The sequence below is a fragment of the Leptodactylus fuscus genome, chromosome 6 (assembly GCF_031893055.1).
Source record: "Leptodactylus fuscus isolate aLepFus1 chromosome 6, aLepFus1.hap2, whole genome shotgun sequence".
Classification (NCBI taxonomy): Eukaryota; Metazoa; Chordata; class Amphibia; order Anura; family Leptodactylidae; genus Leptodactylus; species Leptodactylus fuscus.
In genome coordinates, this window is record NC_134270.1 from 157,318,779 (window position 1) to 157,344,024 (window position 25,246).

General features: G+C 42.5%; 1 protein-coding gene across 1 annotated transcript; it reads left to right on the forward strand.

Annotated features, from left to right (window-relative positions):
* The first annotated feature begins 1,689 nt into the window (after positions 1 to 1,689).
* Positions 1,690 to 24,721, forward strand: LOC142210107 (sacsin-like). Its single transcript, XM_075279133.1, has 8 exons — positions 1,690 to 1,694; positions 2,702 to 2,733; positions 4,215 to 4,297; positions 5,291 to 5,402; positions 7,268 to 7,414; positions 8,580 to 9,984; positions 12,844 to 12,932; positions 13,895 to 24,721. The coding sequence occupies exons 1-8, from the start codon at positions 1,690 to 1,692 to the stop codon at positions 24,646 to 24,648; spliced, it is 12,627 nt and encodes a 4,208-aa protein (XP_075135234.1). The 3' UTR covers positions 24,649 to 24,721.
* Positions 24,722 to 25,246: the final 525 nt, after the last annotated feature.

The window sequence follows — 25,246 nt, forward strand, 5'->3', positions numbered from 1 at the left end:
AGCCTGTGATTGTGGGGGTCAGTCTTATGTGTCTTGGTAAGGAGTTCCAGAGTATGGGGGATGCACGAGAGAAATCTTGGAGACGGTTGTGTGACGAGCGGATGAGAGCAGAGCGGAGTGGGAGGTCATTGGAGGATCTGAGGTTACGTGTGGGCAGGTAGCGGGAGATGAGCTCAGAGATATATGGAGGGGACAGGTTGTGGATGGCTTTGTATGTTAGCGTTAGTAGCTTGAACTCAATTCGCTGGGCTATAGGTAGCCAGTGGAGGGACTGGCAGAGGGGAGCAGCCGATGAAGATCGGGGGGTGAGGTGGATTAAGCGAGCAGCGCAGTTTAGGGTGGACTGGAGGGTGGCGAGGGTGTTAGCTGGGAGTCCATGGAGAAGGGTGTTGCAGTAGTCTAGGCGGGAGATTATGAGGGCCTGGACGAGCATCTTAGTAGCTTCAGGGGTGAGGAAGGAGCGGATTCAGTGGATGTTCTTGAGCTGGAGGCGGCAGGAGGTGTTGAAGGCTTGAATATGTAACTTGAAGGATAGTTTAGAGTCCAGGGTTACCCAAAGGCATCGGGCCTGTGGGACAGGGGTAAGTGTGGTTCCATTAACTTTGATGGATGGGTCAGGTGGAGGGGCCATACAGGATGGACTGAAGATGATAAACTCTGTTTTCTCCATGTTGCGTTTGAGAAAGCGGGAGGAGAGGAAGGAGGCTACAGCTGCTAAACAATCTGGAACTCTGGCCAGCAGGGAGGTCATGTCTGGTCCAGGGATGTAGATTTGGGTGTCATCAGCATAGCAGTGGTACTAGAAACCATGAGATTCTATGAGTTGGCCCAGGCCAAGGGTGTAGATGGAGAACAGGAGGGGTCCTAGGATGGAGCCTTGGGGGACACCTACAGAGAGAGGGCGAGGTGAGGTGAATGGCGTGTCATTGCTACCCTGAGAGCGCCATGACCGCAGCTTCTAGTGGTAAAAAAAATTCAAGCACTGATGTGTTTTTTTTTTTTTTGTGACTAGTGACCTCATCCTCGTGGTCATAATGTGACTATTCACTTACATGAGCAAAGGAATCGAAGGGGCAACACGGTGGCTCAGTGGTTAGCACTGTAGCCTTGCAGCACTGGAGTCCTGGGTTTGAATCCCGCCAGGAACATCATCTGCAAGGAGTTTGTATGTTCTCCCTGTGTTTGCGTGGGTTTCCTCCCATTCTACAAAAAGACATACTGATAGGAGAAAAAAAAATAGGAATCTCAGGGAGACCCGGACAAAGTTGCTGGGTAAACCCATCTGTAAAAGTGTGTAATTTTACTAAATCAGAATCTGCCTGCAAAACTGTGTGTATAAATGATTAAAATCATAGATTCATTTTATGTCTTTCAGAGTTCTAGAGAACTGTGGAAAATTACCAAGCGGATGGTACGGCTGTGCAGATCAGTGTATACTACTAGTGCTGTGCTTGCTCTGACGTGAAAGGTATGTACAGTAGGTGAAGGGAGAACATGTAATCTGGTGCTGAGATCTGCAGAAACTAAAATGGAGCAAACTTATGAGGGCTGAAAGATCATCGGGCGGCACACTAATCTTACAAATCTAAGTCTAGTCTAGTAAATGTGAGCCATTGTGTAGGCCTGGTCAATGCAAGGGAACCATAGCATGTTCTAATGGTAGGCCATCAATATTCAACTCCTGGAGTCATGACGTAAGCTTTGGAAAACTTAAGGGGTTGTCCAGGCAAAAATGGGCAACCTCTTAACGTTGACACAGCCGGGGGCATTGAATACATACTCGCCTGTCGCCGATGCTCCAGTGTTCTTCTGCACATCCCGATTTTTCGGCAAGTCTCTTACAGAGTTCCGCTGATTGGCCTCAGCGGTCACATGACTGCTAAGGCCAATCAGCGGCCTCAGGAAGAGGATCCGTTATGTCTCAGGTCGCCGATTGGCCAATCAGCAGAATTCCAGGAGAGCAGAAGAAACAGGACACCGGAGCCTTGGGGACAGGGGAGTATGAATTATTTTATTCACTGTGGAGGGTAAAAACAAGGATTTATTTTTTTAGGTTTTTAGTTTTATTTTTTGTTGCACTTTTCTTAAAGGGGTTCTTCACCGATTCTTTTTACACTTACTTCCTCAAGGCGTTTGTACATGGTGTACCTAAGGAGTCTGGGCTATTTCCAACCTTGGGTCTCGTGATTGGAACCAACTTCTAGGTCCTTCCTCTCCTGTTTCCACCATTACTTACCTGTACTATGGAGATGGCTCTACTACAGTCTTGCAAATCCCATGCCCACTTCGCAGTAAAAACCGCAGTGCGGACACCCCGCGATTTCCAAAACTGGTGGTTTCCCCATAGATATAATTGTAACAGAAAGTCCGTAGGGAAAACTCTATGAACGTTCTGTTTAAAGCGTTGCAGGAAGAATCGTGATGCGTTCCTGCCACCATTTTTCCCGAAGCGCTTTATAGCTCATCTTGTAGGGCCTTAGCCTAAATGTGCCATGAATTCCAGTTGAATGTATGGGAATCAATTTAATGTCTCAGTGGTTCGGCCTTCAAAAAGTTGTCTTGGTGATATCATTGGTACTTTTACACGCTAGTGCACATGTGATGTAGTCACTAGTGTACAAAAGCTGGATGTTTCTTTTGTCATTCCACATATGTCCATATATCGACTTTACTACCTGTTCATTCCTTTCTTCTTTTACAGCCTTAAAGAGAAGCCAACCGCCTCAACCATGGGTAAGTGTTTCCTTCTACAACATGTATAGCGCATGGTTTCATTTTACGTTATTTTGCAAAAATACATGAAAATTATCATTTTTATACTAAGTGACCCTCACCACACTGGGGCTGATAAACCTCTTTGATCCCCATTGATGAATGGCAGTCTGTTTGTTGTAAATTTATTCCCCCTGCCCTCTGGTGCACTGGAGTTTACCATACACAGCCTTCTACTAGCAGAAAGGAGAAAATTAACCCTTTCATTGCATAATTAGTAGTTGGTCAGCAGCCTACAGTCAAGGAGGGATTCAATTGGGTAGGCTGTGGCACAAAAAGGGGCACGGTTACTGCGTGCGAGACACTGACAAGGGATGGGAAGCTTTTGTGCACAGGCATGTTGTGAAGACGTCTTAAAGGTGTCTGTCAGCCCCCCGACCCCAAATGCTAGGCCCTATGCCACAACCATGCACACTATCGGTGTGCTAGTCCTGTTTTTCACCGCTAGCACATTGACCCATTCATTTCTATGGCCACATACACCCGATCGTGTTTGTTCGTGGTCCTGAATATAGGGCAACTTGTCTGTTTTGCGGCCCGAGCTTATTGACTTTAATGAGTGGGAGTATAGGCGGCACACGGATGTCATCCATGTGCCATTCAATTATGGACCGTGCGCGTGTTGCCTTAGAACGGTTGCCCGACTTTGCTGTTATGTGTGTGGGGGTCTTAAGACATGAGCAGTCTAGACAGAAAGCGGTTTTTCACAATTTTATGTTGCAAGGCACACAGGCTTGTACCATTTAGCCAGAAAGCTTCGGAGGTATTGGTCTTTGGACTGTAGAGATTGGATTTTGAGTGTAATTTTATACATAATATACAAGAAGGTGCATAAACTATGCCATAAGCCAGTGCATAGGCAAACTATCAAGTCCAAGACAGGCGTGTCAAAGGAAAACCTATGAAAACAATCAAGGACTGAGAAAAAGAAAAGGTAAACTATGAGAGGCCTCAAATAAAACCCTGCCCGGGGTATCCAGGTCAACAGGAATCAGTCGTAGAGGGACCATAACACATTGGAGAAGGGAAAGGAAGTAGAATCGGTAGGAAACGGGGAAGAAGCATCAAGTAAACAAAGACACAAGGGGGGCAGACAACAAAGGAGGAGGGAGAGGGGGCGAGTCCAGGGGGAGGGGCAGAAACCGACAAGGCAATAGAGGGGAGTCTCACAAGACCAGGACGGCTTATGAGAATAGAGTGGTAAACTGGAAAGAGTCCTAAAACACAACCAACGGCCGCCAGAGGGCATCGTACTTAAAGGAGTCTGTAGAACCCTCCGCGACCAAAACCTCCATCCTCTTGATAAGAAGGAACTCCTGTAGCCACCCATGAATGAGGGGGTTGTAGGGCTACGCCAGTGCCGAGGAATAACCATCCTGGCGGCTCTGTAATAATATAATGTGCTACTTATAAAATATTACATTTTTTTTTTTTTTTTGCAGATTTCTTTCAAAGAGCTCCTCCATTCCTCATCCAGCTACAGAACATTCTGAGAAAATACCCCGATGGAGGACAAATACTTAAAGTATGAATGTATTCCTCCTTAAGACTAATGTGTCTTACAGTGCTGTGTAATAGTGTGTTACCTCTGTATATAAGGGAGCGTACATTACAGCAAAGACTGACAAGCACTTCATTACACAATCTGTTCTCTGCACATAGATTTCAAGGACACATCATCATCAGAGTAAGCTTGCTATGGCGCTACACTTGATGTATATGACAAGTGTATTGGTGGAGGTTCTTGTAACCTTGGTTAGGCTGGTACGTGACTGTGCACATCACTATATGTCCGTACAGTGGGATATGTCACTGGCTTCTGTGATGTGTATACATTGGGAGCTCTACTCAGCGTATACTCTACCACGTTTTGATGTTAATAGTGTTTTACTCCTATATATGTCTGGGCAGTCCCTCTCCTGTTCTGCCAGGAGGTACCGGTGCAGTTTTCAGCAGTTGCATGATGTTGTGCAGCCGCTGAAACAGGGAGTCGGCTATAGTTACAGCGGGGGCTCCCCTAGAGAAGGCAGGGACTGTTTATTACCTTTCCTGCCTTCCAGATTACTGTGTACACAGCACTCATTAAGTGCTGTATACACAGCTGTGGGCACCACCATGATGCGGCTCCCCTCTGACCCGGCGGTCACGTAAAATAATTTAAAAACTAAATAAAATATGTGAATAACACGTTTTTATTTCTAGCCCCACCACTGACGACACCATACAAAATAATAATTACTGTAATGGAGAGGAAAAACTATTTTATAAAGTTTTTTTAGTAGCACTTTGTGCTATTAAAAAAAAAAAAAAAAAAAAAGATTTCTTGGATATAATTTAAAAAGAAAAACATCATAAAAATAAAGCCATATGTCTCACTGAAAAAATACGCAGAAATTAGATGAATAACACAAATTATAAACATGTTATAGCCCTCAAAAGCGCACATACAAAAAAACGAAAATGTTTCTAGTCCTGAACCACAAATTAGCCCGATACTGAAGTGGTTATTATATTCCAGGAGTTGATACAGAATGCCGATGATGCTAAAGCCAGTGAAGTCGTCTTTGTCTATGACGAAAGGGAATATGGGACCGATATTCTATATGCCAAGGAGCAGCATGTCATCCAAGGTATTTTATCATAGGCATGGAAGGAAGTCTTAGAGGGAAACTGTCACATGGAAAGTGCAGTGCTGTCTGCAGGCTACATGCTATAGAGCAGATTGATATATAGGTTTGTGGGGAGAGATTATGTAGAACTTTTAATTTATCCATGGACATCTCTGTGGCTGTTTCTATGTTGAGAAGTCCAGGAGGCGGTCCTATCAGTGCAAACCGAGATAAGTGTCACACTGATAGAACTGCGTCCTGATAGCCTCCCCTCTACGACTCCATGCAGATAGTTGTCACACTGATAGGACTGCGTCCTGATAGCCTCCCATCTACGACTCCATGCAGAGATAGTTGTCACACTGATAGGACTGCGTCCTGATAGCCTCCCATCTACGACTCCATGCAGAGATAGTTGTCACACTGATAGGACTGCGTCCTGATAGTCTCCCCTCTTTTACTGTGTATATGAGATAGCTGTCGATCACTTATAGGACCGCCTCCTGATAGCCTCCCTTCTATGATTGTATATACAGAGGGGAGGACTGATAGGCCTGCCTCCCCTATAGGACTATATAGAGATAGCTGTCAATCACTGTTAGCAGCACCTACTGGACTTTTCAACATAGAAAGGGCTCATTCACACGGGGGGCGGTGGGGCGGATTTTGGCACCAAGAGTGAAGCGGGGAGCCACGTCACTCTCAAGTCAAAACCCACCTGCCACGACCGTCGCGGTCACGGCTTCCCCCTCCGCAGTCGGCTCAAATGAATGGGCTGGCTCCGGAGGTTGCTGCTGCCAGGTGGAAGCCGCAGGATCCGCCTGAAGAAAGGGGAGCTCGCTTCTTTTTTCCGCTAGCGGCGACCACTAGCAAGAACGCTAGTGGTCGCCAAAGACCACCATTGTATGGAGGCAGATTTTGAGGCGAAATCTGCTGTCACAATCTGCCTCCTTTCCCCCGTGTGAACTAGCCCAAAGAGCCAACATTTCAGTGGATAAATGACAGGTTATTATAAATAATTTCCCACTAGCCTATATATGTAATATCCCCCTGCCCATTATATTTATTGCTGTGCCCCCCATGGTCCCGGATGGTCTTTCTTATTTTGCTGCAGCTGATCGCAGGCTGATAATAGACTACAGTGATCACAGGCAGCAATAAATAAAGCTCTATGGGAGACCCTAGTGGGGAAGGGGATTAAAGGGGTTTTCAAACTAAATTTTCATACTGATGACCTATTAAGGTTCCTCTCCAGGACCCCACTCGGGTCACCTGTTCCGGACGCTGCTAGTAGACAGATGACACGTGCGTTTCACTGGCTCTCCCACTATACAATAGAAGTTTTATTTGACATAAGGGAAAATTAATATTCAGGACAATCCCTGTATGAGAGAGGGGCTTTTCCAGCCAGCCATTGCACACTGTAATGGCCGCAGCAAGCTAATAGTACCCACCCACACAATGGTACGCACCCACCTTTTTTTGTCCCCACTCAGTTCCCTCCCCTTTGACCCCTCCCCAGTACAGGACACTTTTATTAGGCCCTCCCAGTATACAATCCCCTTTTTTTGACACCCCAGACAGTATATGACCCCCTTTTTAATGCTGCCAAGTATATGAATGGAGGACTGTATTTTTCTAATCGTCCGCTACTTATTATATTATTGCAATGGGTAGTGACCAATACCTTATACCTGTCCACGCTTTGAAAAAGAATGTAGCCCCCAGTTTATTCTGCCATTGCCTCGTCGAAGACACCCCCCCCCCCCCCCCGGGTACATCCCTGTTAAATGACCCCTTCACAAAATGAGGTTATCGTGTCCAGTACACACAGAGAGTCTACTCTTGGGCGAGAATTGAATGAAGTGTAATAATTTGTCTTACAGGTCCCTCTCTTCTGGCATACAACAATGAGATATTTAGTGACCGTGACTGGGACGGAATCCAGAGACCGGGAAACAGCATTAAACGCAAAGACCCCAACACTGTTGGGAGATTTGGCCTGGGCTTCAATTCTGTATATCACATGACAGGTCAGTCTGAAATCTTCTCCATGTGTATTGGTGATATGATGTATGGTGACATAGAAGTCATTGAGGGGATACAATGCTGTACAAAGACATCATATAGAGGCACAGGGAACATCTACAGCTGCAGAGTGTCCGGTGCTTATAGACACTTCTTCCTTGCACATGCTGCCTTACTGTTAAAGGGGATGTCCAGGACCTGAAGATAATAGACCCTAATGACTTATCCCCAGGACACGTCATCAGTGTCAGATCGTTCGAGGTCTGACACCAGGTCCCTGCCCCAATCATCTGATTTGTAAGCAGTATACATGGATTCAAGTGACTGGAAGAAGAGCTTCAATTTCCCTATGACGCCACTACAGTGTAGCGGTCTGTATACTCTAGTGGTGGCATCAGGGAACTGCAGCTTTGCTTCTATTCCCATGAATAGGACCAGAGCTGCTTCCAGCCCTATAGCTTGTATATACCTTCAGCTGATAGGTGTGGGGTCATGTGGATAGGTCATCAGAATCTATTATCTTCAGGTCCTGGACAGCCCCTTTAATATGAAGAACACACAGAACAAGAGCATGAAGAATTGGCTAATAATCCCATTAAAGGGAGGGGAGGGGGGAGATCCAACCTTCATGTTTCACCATAAGGTCAAGGGTAGAACCAACAAAGACATCAGCCGCCTGGCAACTAGTCAAGTTAAAGTCCAACAATCGAGGGAGAAACGCAACGACAGAAAAGTGCTACATCATCATCGGGCAGTAAAAAGATGGGGGGGGGGGGGGGAAACACACCAAAATGACCTAGACAGTATAGGACAGAGACAAAGGGAATTCGGAGGGGTAACAGAAGGAATTCTTTAATGGTTTTAACCAATTCTGAGATTGAGACTTAATCGGACTGTTTTTATAAAAATTCCCCCAACTCCTTGTTTGGGTCTGTGATACATTGCGCATATACTGCTACGGGTCCATGCTGTACCGTCACGCGACTCCATTGCCCATACAAAGAGATGTATATATTTTTTTTTTCTACACAAATCCATTCAGAATCTGTTAGAAACGTTCTTCATGTTTCGCACCCAATGACTTACGAAGTACGCATACGTGCCCATTACATACATTTTGTAGAGCTGTACATATACCATGTGGCCTTATCGTTTCGTTTCTCCGTACAGATTATCCAGCGATTTTCAGTGGAAAAAATATTGGGATTCTGGATCCACAGGAGAATATCTTCCACAGAGGAGGATGCTTATGGAACATTGAGAAAAAAGATAAGTTTTCCGAAGATTTGAAGGACCAATTTGAACCCTTCAAAAGCGTCTTGGAGCCACTTGGTTTAGGGAGTTGGGAGAAAATCCTAAATGCCGGCTATTTCAAGGGGACTCTCTTTTGTTTCCCTTTTCGACTGTGTCCATCTGAGATATCCGACAACCTATACAGTGCGGAAAGGGTTGAAGAACTTTTTGAGTCTTTCATGAAAGATTCTAATATTGCCCTTCTCTTTCTCCGCCATGTTACAAGCATTACTTTGAAGAAAATTGGAAAAGATGGAATAGTGAAAACTCTCCTCGCAGTTAATGTATCTTCCAAAACATTATTAGACAATGAGCTTGCTGGGGTTTCCATACAAACACTTTCTAAAGTGATTTCATTAAGGTACATGGACAATGAAGAGGAAGAATCCGAATGGCTGGTGACCACCAGCAATGATCTTGGCAAATTGTATCCAGAACTGTCGGAGTTGAGCATAAAATTGTGCAACAAACCTGTCCTTGACCTGGCATATCCATTATCTAAGCAGAAAATGGATTTATTTGGTGGACGCCTGAACTGCATACTCCCACTGCCAGACAAGGAAGAAAACCAAACTGGACTTCCATGTCTTATCAATGGATGTTTCGATCTTACCGATGACCGGCGAAGCTTGAAATGGCCTGAAACGGACCAACAGCACGATGAAGGTGCCAAATGGAACCAGATCTTGGTCGAAAAAGTCTTACCTATAATCTATACCATGGCTGTTACAAATGGTGTGACTTTAGTAAATAAGTCAAAATTGACAGTAGACATGGCGTATGGAATTTGGCCAGATCCTGAAAAAACCACCCATAAATCCAGATGGCATGGAATAGTAAGCAAGGTTGCCCGGTGCCTCGAAATGAAGCAAGTCCTACAAACTACTGGCACATGTCGGTGGATAACCACACAGGAAGCGGTTTTTGTGATAGTTGAAAATGTGGAAATTCGGACTTGTTTAGAGGAGTTGCTTCTCCTTCTGAAAGTTCCTCTAGTTAAGGTTCCTGATCATGTCTTCAAAATTCTTTGTATGGTTCAGAAGGACACTTCACATCTTAATATTGTGACTCCAGATTTTGTGCGACACCTGTTGCGTAAGGATGACTGGCTTCGTTTTCCAGCTGAGAAGAAGCTTTTGCTCCTGGAGTACATCATCGAAGATGGAAAGGACAGAGAACTACTGAACCTGAAACTACTGCCGTTATCTGATGGATCGTTCACAAGCTTCCAAAATACGGAGTCAAACGGCATGGTGTACATTGACAGTAAAGAGTTTCCAAGGTGAGGTCATTGGTGCAGATTCATTTTAATGTTCTTATGAAGCTTGACTATCTTCACTAGTTTTCTTGTCCACCATTGACCTTCATGACTGCTTTTTCTATGGCTCGCGAAAAGTTAATCCGTTGCATCCTGGTCTATCTGCAGTTGATGGTTTCTTTTTAGTACAATAAATGCACAATAATCTATTTTTAGAAATGCCATGTGGGTTTCTTAAGGGGAACTTGTCCTCCCCTGGTGCCGCCATGGGTTCCCATCTACCACTGACAGGTGGTGTGGCCTCATGTTAAGCATGCTAGCTAGCCAAAGGAACCTGTTGGGCTGTTTGAGGCCCTAAACCACATTGAGTGGTGCGGTATACTGTGGTGGCTGCAATGAATCCTTTGAAATAAGTGAGCAATGCCGAAACCCCAGTCACACATGATGACAAAAAACTGAGTATGCTACAAATTCTCCTCTATAACTTGCGTAAAATGTTAAAGGGGTTTTCCAGGTAAAAAACAAGTTGTTTTTTTTTTTTTTTTTTTTATAAAAAAAGGTCTGTTAGTGCTATTAATGAATTACCGTATTTTTCGGACTATAAGACGCACTTTTTTTCCCCAAAATTTTGGGGGAAAAGAAGGGTGCGTCTTATAGTCTGAAGGTGGCGCCTGGCATCCGCTGTAATAGAGAGGCGGAAGCCGGCAAGTGATAGACGCCATTACAGGTGCCGGGGCCTGAGACATCGCTACGATCCTCTGCCCTGCATGAAGCCAGCAGCGGCAGGGGCTCCTCCGTGCCCCCGCCGCTGGCTTCATGCAGGGCAGGGCAGCGATGTCTCAGGCCCCGGCGTCTATCCCTCCCCGGCATCCGCCTCTCTAGTACAGCGGATGCCGGGTCAGTATCAGTGGCCCCTTCTCCCCCGGGGCCGGTCCCCACCGGCCCCGTACCTGTAAAGTTGCAGGCCGGCTCCTGCGTGGCGATATCGCAGGAGCCGACCTGTTCGGGTGACAGCCGGGAGCCTAATGAGGCTCCCCGGCCTGTCACGGCTATATTAGTATTGCGGCTGGTCTCTATGATACTAATAATATAATAATACTAATAGACAGAATGTCCCATAGACGGCAATACAGTTGTATTGCCGTCTATGGGACTTGCGATCAAGTGACCGCAGGTTCAAGCCCCCGGGGGGGAATAAAATAGTAAAAAAAAACAAACAAAAAAAAAAAAAAAAAAAACTTTAAAAATATGAGCTAAATAAAAGTTCTAAATCACCTCCTGTTTTTTTTTCAATACAAGGTGATCTAAGCAATAGATATCCCCCGCAAATGGTATAACTAAAAATTAAAGCTGGCCCCGCAAAAAAAACGCTCTATACATCCCCGTACAGCTGCAGGGTCACCTGTCAATGTGGCCTTGCAGCTGTTCCAAAACTACAACTCCCATATATTAAATATTTTACCAGTTTTTGCTTCAAAATTTTTTTTCCCTATTTTCCTCCTCTAAAACCTGTGCATCTTATAGTCCAGTGCGTCTTATAGTCCGAAAAATACGGTAATAAGTGCACCCAAATTCCTTTTAGCAGTGTTTTGAGTGATTTCTGGGTGTCTCTGGGGAATCCTGGTATCCTCTACATTTGTTTACATGGTGTGGCTTCCTGTTCTTTTATCCTACAACTACCATGATGCATTGCACTTCACTCAGGGCTGACTAACCCCCTCCCTGTCTCCCTAGCTAGCCCACCCACTACTATCCCTTACCAACTAACTCAGCCCACCACCGCATACTTGCATGACTTCCTGTCCGATTCTTCTGGTTACGGGAGATCACTTCCTTCTGTGGAGCTGGATCTTCCTCCTCTTGACATCTACCTCCGCATTAGAGCCAAAGTGCTGACTCTTTTGCACAGGCATGGGAGGCCAGCAGACCTCAAGAAGAGAAGCCGGCCACCTGAAGTAAGTGATGTTCCATGCCCAGAAGATCTGGAGAGGAAAACAGGTAAGTATGATAAGGTGAGATTAGTATTGGTGATGTTCTGTTTCCGGAGACGGGGAAAAGGAGCATCATCATAATGGCTACTTCACACGTGAACTGCCCGCGCGGGTTTTGACACCAAGAGAGATGCCTGCCGCGACCATCGCGGTCGTGGCTTTCCCCTCCGCTGTCGGCTCAAATGAATGAGCCGACATAGGAGAGTGCTGCTGGGGGCGGAAGCTGCGCGGCTTCCGCCTGAAGATAGGACATGTCGCTTCTTTTTTCCGCTAGCATTAGCCCGCCATTAGCGGAAAAAAGAAGCCTGGCGGTCTGCATAGACCACCATTGTAAAGGGGCGGATTTTGAAGCGAAATGTGTGAACGAGCCCTAACCGGTGCAGTCTTGGAAATCGTGGCATGTTAATTATATCTATGGAAACGCCAGCGACTTCCCAGTAGATATAATTGTAACAAAGTCCGCAGAGGAAAACTCCGTAAACTTTGTTTTTAAAGCGCTGCAGAGCTGCGATGTGTTTCCGCCGCGATTTTTCCTGTAGCACTTTTTAGTTGTCCCGTGGGGCCTTATCCTAAAACGCACTTAAAAATGCGGTTGAAACAGGCTTTTTGGATGATCGCCCTGGGTCCTGAGCCCAAAAACACAGGGACAGCTTAGGTCTATCAAAATGGGATTGGTCTGGCTTAAAGAGGGGAGTCCCGAACATATGAAGTCCATAGAATTTATTTAGGCATATATTGGGGGAAGGGGGTAATCCCTTTAAACAAGTCAAGCAGGAGGATAGACTGCAACATAGTAAAATTTACTTTATCTTAACTGAATCTTTTTCAGAAATGGTGTAAAAGTGGATTGAACCGAATATGTCACTAAAACCGTTGTATCTAATATTTACAGAACCTTATTACCCGGACTTGCACATAGATTTATTCCAGAAGATCTTCCCCATGACCTACATGTGTTCTTCGTGGACATCGGAAAGTCAAGTGAGTACACTGTATACTATTTAAAAACTTAGGGATGGATTCACACAGGGTTTTTTTTTTTGGGGAGGAATAATTTTATATTCACTTTTCCAAAATTGGAACTGAGCAGAATTTTTACGTTTCGATTGCCGGTCATTTAGTCAGTTTGGCTGCTTAGTTGGAATTCTTGTGATGACTCAAATAGTGAATCATAAAATTTATGTATTGTAATTTTTTTTTTTTTTGTTATTTTGCAATTAATTTATTTAAAACAACTGTTTAGTGATCTTGGGTCTTAATGAGCAAGCTGTTTTTTTTTTTTTTTTTTTCTTAAATCTAGGACATTTATTCAACTTTTTTTGTAAATACCAGACCGGGGAGCTTTTCAGCCATTTGAAACCATTCAGTTCATGTCATTTTGTCCTCTGTCTGGTCAGTATGCATTACTATAGTACTGTGTGAAAGCTCAAGACCGGTGTGGACAAAATGGCAAACTAAGAATGCAAAATAGAAGAGTTCATAGTTTTATTTTTGTCAATTAATGGGGTTTTAGGATAGGTCATATGCATGACCTATCCTAAAAATGGGTCACTGGTATTGAATCACTGAGGGTCTGACACCCAACACCCAAATGAATCAGCTGTTACACAGAGACTGGAACAGGAAGTAGACAGTGCTGTTCTCTGTGTAGTGGTCAGACCAGGTACTGCAAGATCAAGTCCCATTCACTCAGCTGTTCAATGGGGGTGCTGACCCTCACTGATCTCACATTGATGGGCTAAACCTAAGGATAATGACCAAGCATTTTGGATAGTCTCTGAATATGCTGAACTTAAAAAAATAACCTTTTTTAATGCAAATAGAGTCTGATTTACCTATTAAGAAATATACAAGTTGTCTTGTAAATTACAATAACAGCTATCGGAGAAGCCGTGTATAAGTACTGTTTTTTTATTATAACCTCCTCTTTTTTTCTTTTTTAGGAATATTTAAGAATCTCGTGTGCTTATCTGTCGATGTCATACGCAAGACACTACATCAGGCTCTTCCTCAAAAATGGCTTGGAACTGACAAAGTTCATTGGCATCCTGGAGATCCAGATCACCCACCAGTAGAATGGATTGAGACCATGTGGACCTTCCTCCAGCAATACAATGACATTTTAGGTGACTTTGAGAACCAACCAATCGTGCCTTTATCACAAATCCAAAGTAATTCCAATGACATTCTACTTGCAAGGCTGCAAAGAAAGAAAATTCTCTTTCAAAACAGCGACGGCCACAATATTCCCAAGGCCATAACTGCAATACTGGAGAGGGCCGGTTGCACTATAATATGGGACAAGAACGCTTGGATGTGGCACAAAAACCTTCATTTGTTCATATCGACTCCAACACCGAATAATGTTCTGCAAACATTGTCCAAACTGAACCTTAACCAGGTTTTGGAGGTCTTTAAGAGCACTTCAAAAAAACATGGGAAGATGTTTTGCGACTTCTTTTCTCAGGCATACCAGTTTAACTCATCTGAACTGGAGATTTTATACAAGTTGCCGATCTTTTCCAGTGTCAAGACCACTACATCCTCTGAATCCAAGCTGGTGGCCGCCAGGTGCTTAACCGCATTGGACTGCAACACTATCCCAGCTGTACCAGACACTTTAGCGTTCCCTGATGTTGTGATCAAATGCAAAGATGAATCCGAAAAGCGACTCCTACAACTGATGAAAATTCAGCTACTCAATGCAGTAGATGTTGCTTTAAAGTTAGTAAAAGCAATCCATAATGGCTCCTACACCAACCATCAAAGTGAAGCTCAAAATGTGATGCTCTGGATATTACAAAACGGATACGCGCTGTTCACTCAGAGCGACAAACTGAAATCCATGTGCCGAAACCTTTCCTTCATACCTTGCAATGGTCACCTTCGATCTCCATCTAACCTTTATGATCCTAAAGTCGAGACATTTAGAGTTTTGTTCGAGGCAGATAAATTTCCACCAGCGAAATACCATGAAGATTCAATACTGATGTCACTACGAATGTTAGGATTGCTAGATTCTGTAGATAAAATCACAGCAGAGGACGTTCTAAAAATTGCTCAACAATTAAATCAAAGTAAGGAGACGACCTCTGTCTTGAAGAAAGCTGACTGCCTTGTTGAGGTTTGCAACAGCACTACGGTTTTAGCAAAATTTAGCTCGCACATCTCACAACTCCGTAACCTTGCTTGGGTCCGGGCCGTTTCTAAAAGATCGAAGAAGGAATTAGAAAAGCCAGTAAATATGAGAAGCTTCAAGTACTTTAATATAGTTGAATTTTCAATGCCTCTAACCAACTCTTTTACTGAAAAAGCAAACGATCTTCTCGGCTTGAATGACCTTCCACCGCCTAAAAAAGTTGTGGAAAATCTTACGGTACTCAGCCTCAACTACAAGTCAATGGACCAGTACTCGTTCTATAGGAAACTCCATGACCTATACAAGTATATCCAAGACCATATTACACAATTTCAAAAAGATCTTCTCAAAGAAGTTGTGATTTGGAATGGAAATGATTTCTCTCTCCCGCTCGAGACTGTTTTATGTTACCCTGAAGGCTTGGATCTTTCTTCCTATGTGAATAAAGTGCCATCTGACTTTTTGACTTACAAATCACTCTTTACTAGATGTGGCGTAAAAAGTTCTCTACCAAACGATGAAGTCATTCACATACTGTATACATTAAAAGATCGAATGGACAAGGACTATCCGTATTCTGGATCTCTCAAAGAGCTGAAGCTTGTCATTGCCATCTTGGACTGGATGAAGGCCAACGCTGTATGTGGAACGGATGAGCTTCCCATACCAGTGCAGTCTAACAAAAGGGGTTTCAGCCTCAAACCACTCTCTAAAGCTTTGTACTGTGACATGGAGAAACAACATATAGCCAGTGCTGCTATGGACTATGATATTGTACATGAAGAAATTTCGATGGCCACAGCTAGATACCTAAATATTCAACTACTCAGCACCAAGGTTTTAAAGCCAGAGTTTTTTGATCTATGGGGGCCATCTGAACCAGTGACTTTAAGAATAAAAAATATTCTTCGAGAATACAGCGAGCAAGTGGAAATTTTTAAAGAAATGATACAGAATGCAGAGGACGCCAATGCCACGACTTGCCATTTTTTAGTAGATATGAGACAGAATTCTGAAATACGGAAAAAACTAATAGACCCTGGAATGGCCAGTTGTCATGGGCCGGCGTTGTGGTCTTACAACAACAGTAAATTTACAGAGGCGGATTTTATCAATATTATACGCATTGGAGCAGCCACTAAAGAACATGAGGTGCAGAAAATCGGCAAATTTGGCTTGGGGTTCAATACTGTGTACCATATCACCGATGTGCCTTCTATAATGAGCGGATCAAAAGTTCTCATATTTGACCCAAATGCAAACCACTTACAGAAACACATTACACAGCTAAATCCGGGCATGAAGTTGGATCTCCAGAATAATTCTGAAGTTCTTCATATATTTGCTGACCAATTCCAGCCATTTTCTGATGTGTTTGGATGTAAACTTGCACAGCCTTTTTACTTTGATGGAACTCTTATTCGTCTACCATTCCGAACAGAAGAAGAAGCTAGAGAAACTGAAATTTGTCACCAAGCCTTTACTGAAAAACAGATACATGAGCTCATGACAGATTTTAAAAACTCTTCAGAAACTCTTCTAATTTTCTTAAAAAATGTGAAGGAAGCAAGTTTAAGTCATCTGTACAATGGTCAGTGTCCTGGGTTTCAGACCGTAAAAGTACATCTTCAAAAAGAAACCGTCCAAAAACTGCCTATTTCCCAAGACGTTCCACTACAACAGGAGCAGCTTAGTGTATCTAGACAGTTATGTAAGCAGCTGGATAGCTTGGATATTGACTGCACCAACATTGTAAAAATTTCTGCGCAGAAAACTAATACAACTGATGATAAATTCTACATCATTCAGTCAGGCCTTGGAGTTAAAAAATCTGTCAAGAATTTCATGCAAAATGAAAACCAGTCTTGTCTTCCAATTGCTGGCGTTGCTCTTCCCCTGGAGAAAAATCCTAGTACTGGAAAATGGTCTTCAAATTTGGAAGGTTTTCAAGGGCTGGTGTTCTGTTTCCTTCCGCTTCCAGTCTCGACAGGGCTGCCTTTCCATATCAATGGAACCTTTTCTGTTATGTCGAATAGAAAATCCTTATGGGAAACCACTGTAAAAGGTGAATGGAATAAACATCTGCTCGGTGATCCTGTGCTTGTTGCGGTCATAACTGCGTTACTGCAACTGCAAGCGATGAATAAAAATGGTGACCTAGAGGACTACTACTATTACACGTTTTGGCCTGACGTTACCAAAGTGAACACTCATTTCATGGAAATGGTTAAAAGTTTTTACCATGCAGTAGCCTTTGGACTAGAGGGCTCCTTACCTCCTCTATTTAGCAACGGACAAGAGTGTTGCACAATGAATCATGCGTGCTTCCTAGACCTAGAAATGTTCGAAGATGAAACCATACAACACCTTGCCAAAAAAGTCTTTTCCGAGTATCTAAAAAAACCATACTTGGCAATAGACCTTCCAGATTGGGTAAACTATAGCTTCAGTGTGAGTAACAGCTCTAGCGAACTACAGAAGAACTGGTACAGTTGTGAAAGATTCTATAGGGAGATCGTGTTCGAAAACCTGGACTGTTTAGAGATGGAAGAGCGAAACGCCTTAATAATATATGCCATTGATCTGAACACTAAGGAGTTGAATGGTTTATTAATATCGAAACCTTGCATCCCAACTTCTTTGCATGGAAACTTACAATTCATAACAAATCTGGTGCATCCAAAGGGCAAAGTATCACCACTTTACGATCCTGAGGAAGGGTGTTTTCCTGAAGGGGAAGAATTTCTAGAGAGGCTAGAGGCCCTTCATGCTCTCGGTTTACTTAAAGACAAATTACCTCTTAAAAAATTGAAGGAGAAAGCATGCAAAATAAAAAATATCTGGACATATGATCGGAAAAAGGCATTAAAACAAATTGTTTGCATACTGGAGCTATTACATGACCTACTTAAAGAGCAAGGCTGGATCGAAGATCAAAGCTTTAGAGACATCATCTTCCTTCCCGCGGTGCCTCCACAAAGCAATGCTGTTCAACTAAACGATCTAACTTTAATGAAGGCGAAAGACCTTTATCATTCCAAACACAAGGCTCTTGTCAGTATGATTTACCCAATCCTAAACCTTGATCAGCCTGATGATGTCACGGCTTTCCTTGGCATCGATCGTCAACCTTCTTCCCAGATTGTTCTATCTCAACTACAGAAAGCTTCCGAAGCTGTCAATTTGCTGAACGATGATGAGTCTCTTTCCATTGCAAAAGGGTGTTACAGTTACTTAAATGAATTCCTCGAAGAGGAACCAAACAATGCCGACCTTATAAAGGAACAAGCCTCTGCTTTCCCTTTTGTGTACATCGATGGTGAATTTGTACCAGTGAATCTGGTTGCACACACAATTTCTTTTGACGCTTCTCCATATTTGTATAAACTTCCAAAGCAGTATGAAAAATTTGCAAACCTATGGGATAACGTTGAAATTTGTCAAGAATTCTCTTTTCTCCATTACTTTTCGGTCTTGGAAAAGATGGCCATTGAGCACCAAGAAACCCCACTTTCGGCACGTGAACTGTCATTGGCAATGGACTTGATTAACCACAGCCTTGAAAAAATACCAGATAGTATTGCAAGTAGGTCATTTGATATAAGCAAAGTTTTTGTGCCAGACATGAAGTGTATATTACGCCATGTGGATAAAATATTCTACAATGACACTCCCTGGCTTCCCTACAACAATCAACTTAACTTCTGCAATGAACTCATTCCGCGAGCTGTGGTGTCAAAGTTGGGAGTCAAAACAAGAATCCATCATACGCTTCAAAAATTAAAGATTTCAAGTCTTTCCAATTGGGGTTCTGAATTTGGTTCAAGGGAAAGACTTACTACACGAATCAAAAATATTTTGAAGGAATATTCTTCCAAAAAAGATATAGTTAAAGAGTTGCTCCAGAATGCAGATGATGCAGAGGCTTCCGAAATTCACTTCGTGCTGGATAACAGACAGCATAAGACAAAACGTGTCTTTGGACTAGAATGGCATCCGCTACAAGGTCCGGCCCTATGTGTTTACAACAACAAGAAATTTAATGATCAAGATATTGAAGGTATTCAACAACTTGGTATTGGTGGCAAGGAGGACGATTTAGACAAGACTGGGAAGTTTGGGCTTGGCTTTAATTCAGTATACCACATAACAGATTGCCCTTCTTTTGTGACTGCTGATACTATGATGGGTGTCTTCGATCCCAACCTTATATTTTTGGATTCGTCTGATGATACCAGCCCTGGTAGAAAGTTTAACATTATTGATGAGTTCAAGGAGACCTTTCGGGATGTGTATGACACCTTTTTACCATCCATGTTCAATCTTCAAGAAGGAACAATTTTCCGCCTACCGTTAAGAATGGCAAACACCGTGGCAATGTCAGAAATAAGCAACCATACGGTGTCGCTTGAAGACATCAGAAAGATGTGTGAAGAACTCGATAAAGATGACAACATGATTCTATTTTTAAATCACATTCGAAAAATAACCTTCTCTGAAATTTCAAGAACTGGAGATGTTAAGGAGATATTTTCTGTCGAAACTAAAATTGATGAGGCGAACACAATGGAGATATCTTCATTTCAACAAAGACTTTGCAACTATGTTAAGAATAAGGGCTGCCAGCCCGAGCACTTTCCATTCAGGATATCATCAACGGTTCAGGTAGAACGCAGCAGCTCAAGGATTACGACTCACTGGCTTATAGTTCGACAACTGGGAATTGTAGAGACAGATGGTTCCAATGCTTTAGAGGAAACGTCAAAAAATTTGGATCAAATCCTTATACCACATGGTTCAATAGCTGCGTGCCTTAATAAAAAAGTAAAGGGTAGAGCTTTCTGTACGTTGCCGCTACCGGTAGAAACTGGTCTCCCAGTACACGTAAATGCTAATTTTATAGTGGATTCAGCACGTCGAAATATCTGCAAGGAGGATGGTGATAGCCCAAAGACTGCATGGAACATGCTTCTCCTCTCAAATCTTATAGCGCCTCTGTATTGCTACCTGCTTCAATGTCTGTGTGACAAGATTAAAAGAAATTTATTACATTTTCAAAGTTTTGACTCCTGCAAATTAAATCTTGACGACTTCTTATCATTTTTCCCTACTAATACTGAACATGTGACACCACAATGGAGAACTGTAGTTACCCAAGTCTATTTGACTATCTTTGAGCATAAAATGGAGCTAATTCCTGTTTACAAAAATTGTCAAGCAAAAAAGAAATTTGAGAAAGAAAGTGGAGTTGTTGAGTGGTCCCACATTGGAAAATCCTCCATCATCGAAGAGCCAATCTTTTTCATTCCAAGTGAAAACAAGAGTATTGAACCTATACTTCACAAGATCAACATGCAGCTGGCTTATGGAGAAGTCCTGTATAAGTCTTTTAAAGAAGTTGGTGTAAATGTCCTGAAACTAAGCCCGCAAACTCTGTGCCATTTCTTGAAGGAAATTCCTTTACTTCCCAATGGACATGCGCTACCTGCCCCCGTCAGTAGTTCTATATTCAGAAACGAGGAAAATTGTAATTCTCTCCTAAAGTATTGTGTAAAAGATCACGTCACACAAAAAGTTGATCTTCAAGGAGTTCCTTTGTTAGTTACTGTGGATGGCCTGCTTCATCACTGTGACCGAGAGAAACCCAAATTTCCTCGAACGTACTCAGCGCTATTTCCTAAAGCAGGTCATGAATTCATAAAATCCTGGGAATATAGCACTCTGGAAACAGATGGCTTTGTGAAACGTTTAGATATAAAGAGTTCTGTCGCTTTAGTTAAGAATCATCTGGGTCCAATGTATGAAATTTCACCAAATGCAAATGCAACTCCTCTTCCACTTCCACAAGATATGGTTGTCTGGCTGAAAGGTCTATGGTCTTTCTTTTGGAACGAAGTAAAGAGGCAGAAGACTAGTGAGAAAGAGAAACATTTTAAAGACATTTTTGCTTACTTTAAGCAATGGGCAATACTGCCGGTCCACCGCAAAATGTCATCTAGTCAAAAGGATGACAAATACATTCTTCCACTTGCTGATCTCCGAAATATTTGCTTTCCATGCAGCAGTGATATTACTCAGTACCTCTTGAAACTTGGATTTCCTGAATTAGAATTGTCTGTATTTTATGACTCTTCTGTACATCTTGAGACTATTATTCCATACCTTAAGCCCTACATGCTGAATACAGAAAATCTTGAATTGGTACTAGTACAACTATGTTCTATACATGACCTTAAGTCAAAGTTAAAAGGAGAAGAACTTGATAACCTTCTGTATTTGATCTTAATTAAATTGCAATCGGAAGAAAACAAAGTCTTTTTATTCCAGAAACTCAAGTCTTTACCCTTGTTTGAAACCTTTGACGGTCAAAGACGAAGTTTAGATATGTGCAGAGATATTTACCTACTGGCGACATCATTTGACCTGAGACCGTTTCGACTTTCTGACCTGCACCCTTCAACCATTTACCTTAAAAAGAATTCTCACAATGAGCTGGCCAATAAATTCATGAAAATCCCATTGATCAATGACCTCGACCTACTTACTGGCCATCTTCTTTCGGATCTTGCATCCTTCAATGAGAAGCAATTACTGCACATTTTACGTATGGTTTTAGATCTGCAATGCCGCTTTGGTCTCCAAAATAAGGAGCAACAGATTTTTGCATCACTTAAATCTGCAAGACTGATCAAGGACAAACGTGGAGAGCTTCAAATGGCATCATACTTCTATGACCATAAAGTAAATCTTTTTGCTGTTTTAGAGCTTCAGGATCGGTTTATCCCCAAAAATTTCTGGAAGGAATTTGAAAGAAGTGAGTTTGCAATAAGGCATCTTCTGATAAATCTTGGAATGAAAGACTCACTGTCAGAATCTGATTTTATTAAATTTGCAACGGAGATCGAGAAAAATGCAAAAGGCAACTATTCTTTCGAATCACTTCATGCCAAGGCTAAAGCATTGTACGAGTATTTGCTATCCATGGATCTAGAAAAGATTAGCGATACGTTTGTTTCAACAGTACGAAACATTGCTTTTGTAAATCCATCACGAGTTGACAAAAAGCTCAACGCTTTGCACCCTCCATTCACTGAGAATGTCGCTACTGTTGCCCTTCAAGGTTCAATGCTGAATGTTAATGGTTTTGATTCATTGGTTTGGACATCTTTGCCCTTACTTTCCAAATCCACGCATGTTAAAAAGGTATTTTGTGAAAAATTTGGAATACTGAAGGAGCCACCTATTACGAAAGTCATTGACAATATAAAAAACGTTTGCAAAGTTTCATGTGGCAGTAAAGACTTGCAGAAAACCAGAAGCGAAGTTTTGCAGCAGATCTATGGCTTTCTTCAAAAAAAAGGGGATGATATTGATGTTACTGCTTTAAAGGACATTCAGTTCATTCTGGTTAATGATGAGAAGGATATTGCATTTCCAAAACAAGTTGCTTTCAATCTTCACATGGAAAGAAATTTGTGTCCATACTTGTACAAGCTGCCGCCTCTGCTGGCATGTTATAGCAAGCTCTTCCAAAAAGTAGGAGTTGAGGCTGAGCCTTCCGTCTTCCATTTTGCCGATGTACTTTCAACAATTCATAGTGAGACCCTAGATAAGAGCTCTTTGCATCCTAATCTAATAACAACTGTCTCAGAAGCCACAAAACAACTTTTTGAATTGGTAGAAGGCAATAAAGATACCGAAAAACTCCATTCTCTGCATCTTCTGGCTCATGATGGCAAACTCTACGAGTCGTCTAGTCTGGTCTTAAATAATTGCCGATCTTCTTATGTCCTATCAAAGAAACTGAGTTGTCTATTTAATTTTGTTTACATGAATTCGCTATTCAACATTTACCAACAAGAAAATCTTCTGAAACGGTTACCGAAAAAGATTCGTCCTCGAATGCTTTCTGACATTACACAAGAGTCTCTCACTTTTGATGCCCAAAACCTTTGTTCTTTTGGTGATCAGTGTCCATTAAAATTAAGGTTTGAAAAACTCTTCTTTTCGAAAATTTTTCAAGAAGGTCTTGTTTGTCTTCTTCAGCACCAGACTAGAGGAAAAATGTCAAAAGAGGCGGCCATGGAGAAATGGAACCTTATCTTTGGGATGCTGGAAATCACGTGTTGCTCTGATTTGCAAACTGTATTACTATATGACGAGAAACCCTTGGAGGGTACACAATGCAGCAAAATGGTGTTCGCAATCAAAAATGGCGGCTGTAAGATTTATTTCCAACATAGTGATTCAATGGAGTTAGATGAACTAGTTCATATTGCGCAAGTTCTTGCAAAAGAAATGAACAATCTGATGGAAAATGTGTTAACGTCAGAATCGATGTCCGTTGTTAATCAAATGCTTTCCTGTCACGATCCCAGTGGAATAAGTAAAGTGCTCAAACGGAATGATTTGTGGAATAACATTACTGCGCAGAATACAATATCTTTACCAAATCCCGGTGAGAAGATTCCTAGTGAATGGATTGATTGTTTAGATATGAGCATTACGAATACATTCCGAGTTGGTGACTATGTGGGTTACCTGATTCCATCTGAGGGGGAAACTTACTTGTACGCTGTGATCGAAAAGGAACTGGGTACGAAGACTCTTGGAAGTTGTGAGATCGAGATGTACCTTATAAACATTGGTCAAAATAAAATTGAGGTCAGCGTTCTGGATTTGTATCAGTTCAAGAGATCCGAAGGCCAAAGCGTGAAATCTCTTGTTTTGCTTGAGAACCCACCACCCGTCGACGGCACGCAGTCCAGCAGACAAGATGCTTCCATTGAAGACCTTAAAAAAGAGATTGATCTTGACTTGAACAAAATATGGGGGTTGCCCAAAAATGAACGGATGACGGCCATAAGACGGCTTTATCTGAAATACCATCCAGACAAGAACATTAACCGTGAGCAAGTGTTCACAGAAGCTTGCAAATACCTTCAACAAAGAATTAAGGAGAAGGAATCCGGCAAAACAATGAGCAATTGCACCTCATCCTCAGGTTATAGAGGTACCGGTGGCTTTTCGAACTTTTGGGAAAAGTGGAACAATCAAGCGCACAACCACAGGTATCACCGTGAACACTTTTCCCGAAGAACCCGATGTAATTATGATTTTTGGGGATACCATAGCTCATCCACCCACCCCAAACCTCAAGAAGCGGACAGGTGGTTGAAGCAAGCCATATGTGATCTTAAAGCTGCAGAACATGATGTTGGTCATGGCCACACAGAATGGGTGTTTTACAAAGTACACCAGGCTGTAGAGAAAGCTTGTTTTGCAGCGCAGTATCTTAAGGTTGGGGAAATAGACAAAAACGTGACTATTGTCTCTTTGGCACACACTGTATCCTCTTACTCGAGCAAACTTCGAGGCATTCATGATGAAGTGAAAGAAATGAAGGCATGTGGAGTAGATAAACAAAGAACCCAGTATCCCAATTGCTATCCTCCGCCTGGTATTCCCAATAATCGTTTAGACCCGGACCATGAAGAGAGAGTGATTGCTCTAGCGAAGAGCGTCGTAAAAAAGATAGAGAGTTACATCCTCGGATAAGAGCACAGTGTCTAATATGTTCTGTTTATAATGTTACTTCGAATAATTCCTTATTTTTGTATATTTTCTTTACCGAGCCTTGAAACATTTTTTTTAGTAGTTTTTGTACTAGTTTGAAAATTTTTTCAGAATTTAATAATTTATATATTGTATGTTCCATTTATGCACCAATGTATCGTATGTTTCTTTTTATGAATAATTCTGTATTCCAGAGAAATATATGCTAGTAAAATGTCTTATACACTAATATATACTGTTGTCATGACTTGTTTCTCTCCCGGGTGTTGGACCAGGGCTGCTTTAACCATAGGGCCAATGGTGCGCTTATAGTGGGCGTCCCCTTGGGACAGCGGGTCAGTCCTGCGCTCAGAGTGATGTCTTGCTGTTCCAGGCCAATCTGCTATGTCACAACCCTCAATACATCTCTATCCTCCAGTCGTAGATGAGTTGGATGCAACGCCGTCCACTCCCTGCTTCACCATTTGGCCACGCCCTCTTTAGTGTAGATGTCATGATTTTCATTGTGGACTCCCAAAGGATATTCAATTGATGACCTGCCCCTCCTAAAAAGTCCCAGAAACCCCTTTAACCACTTCCG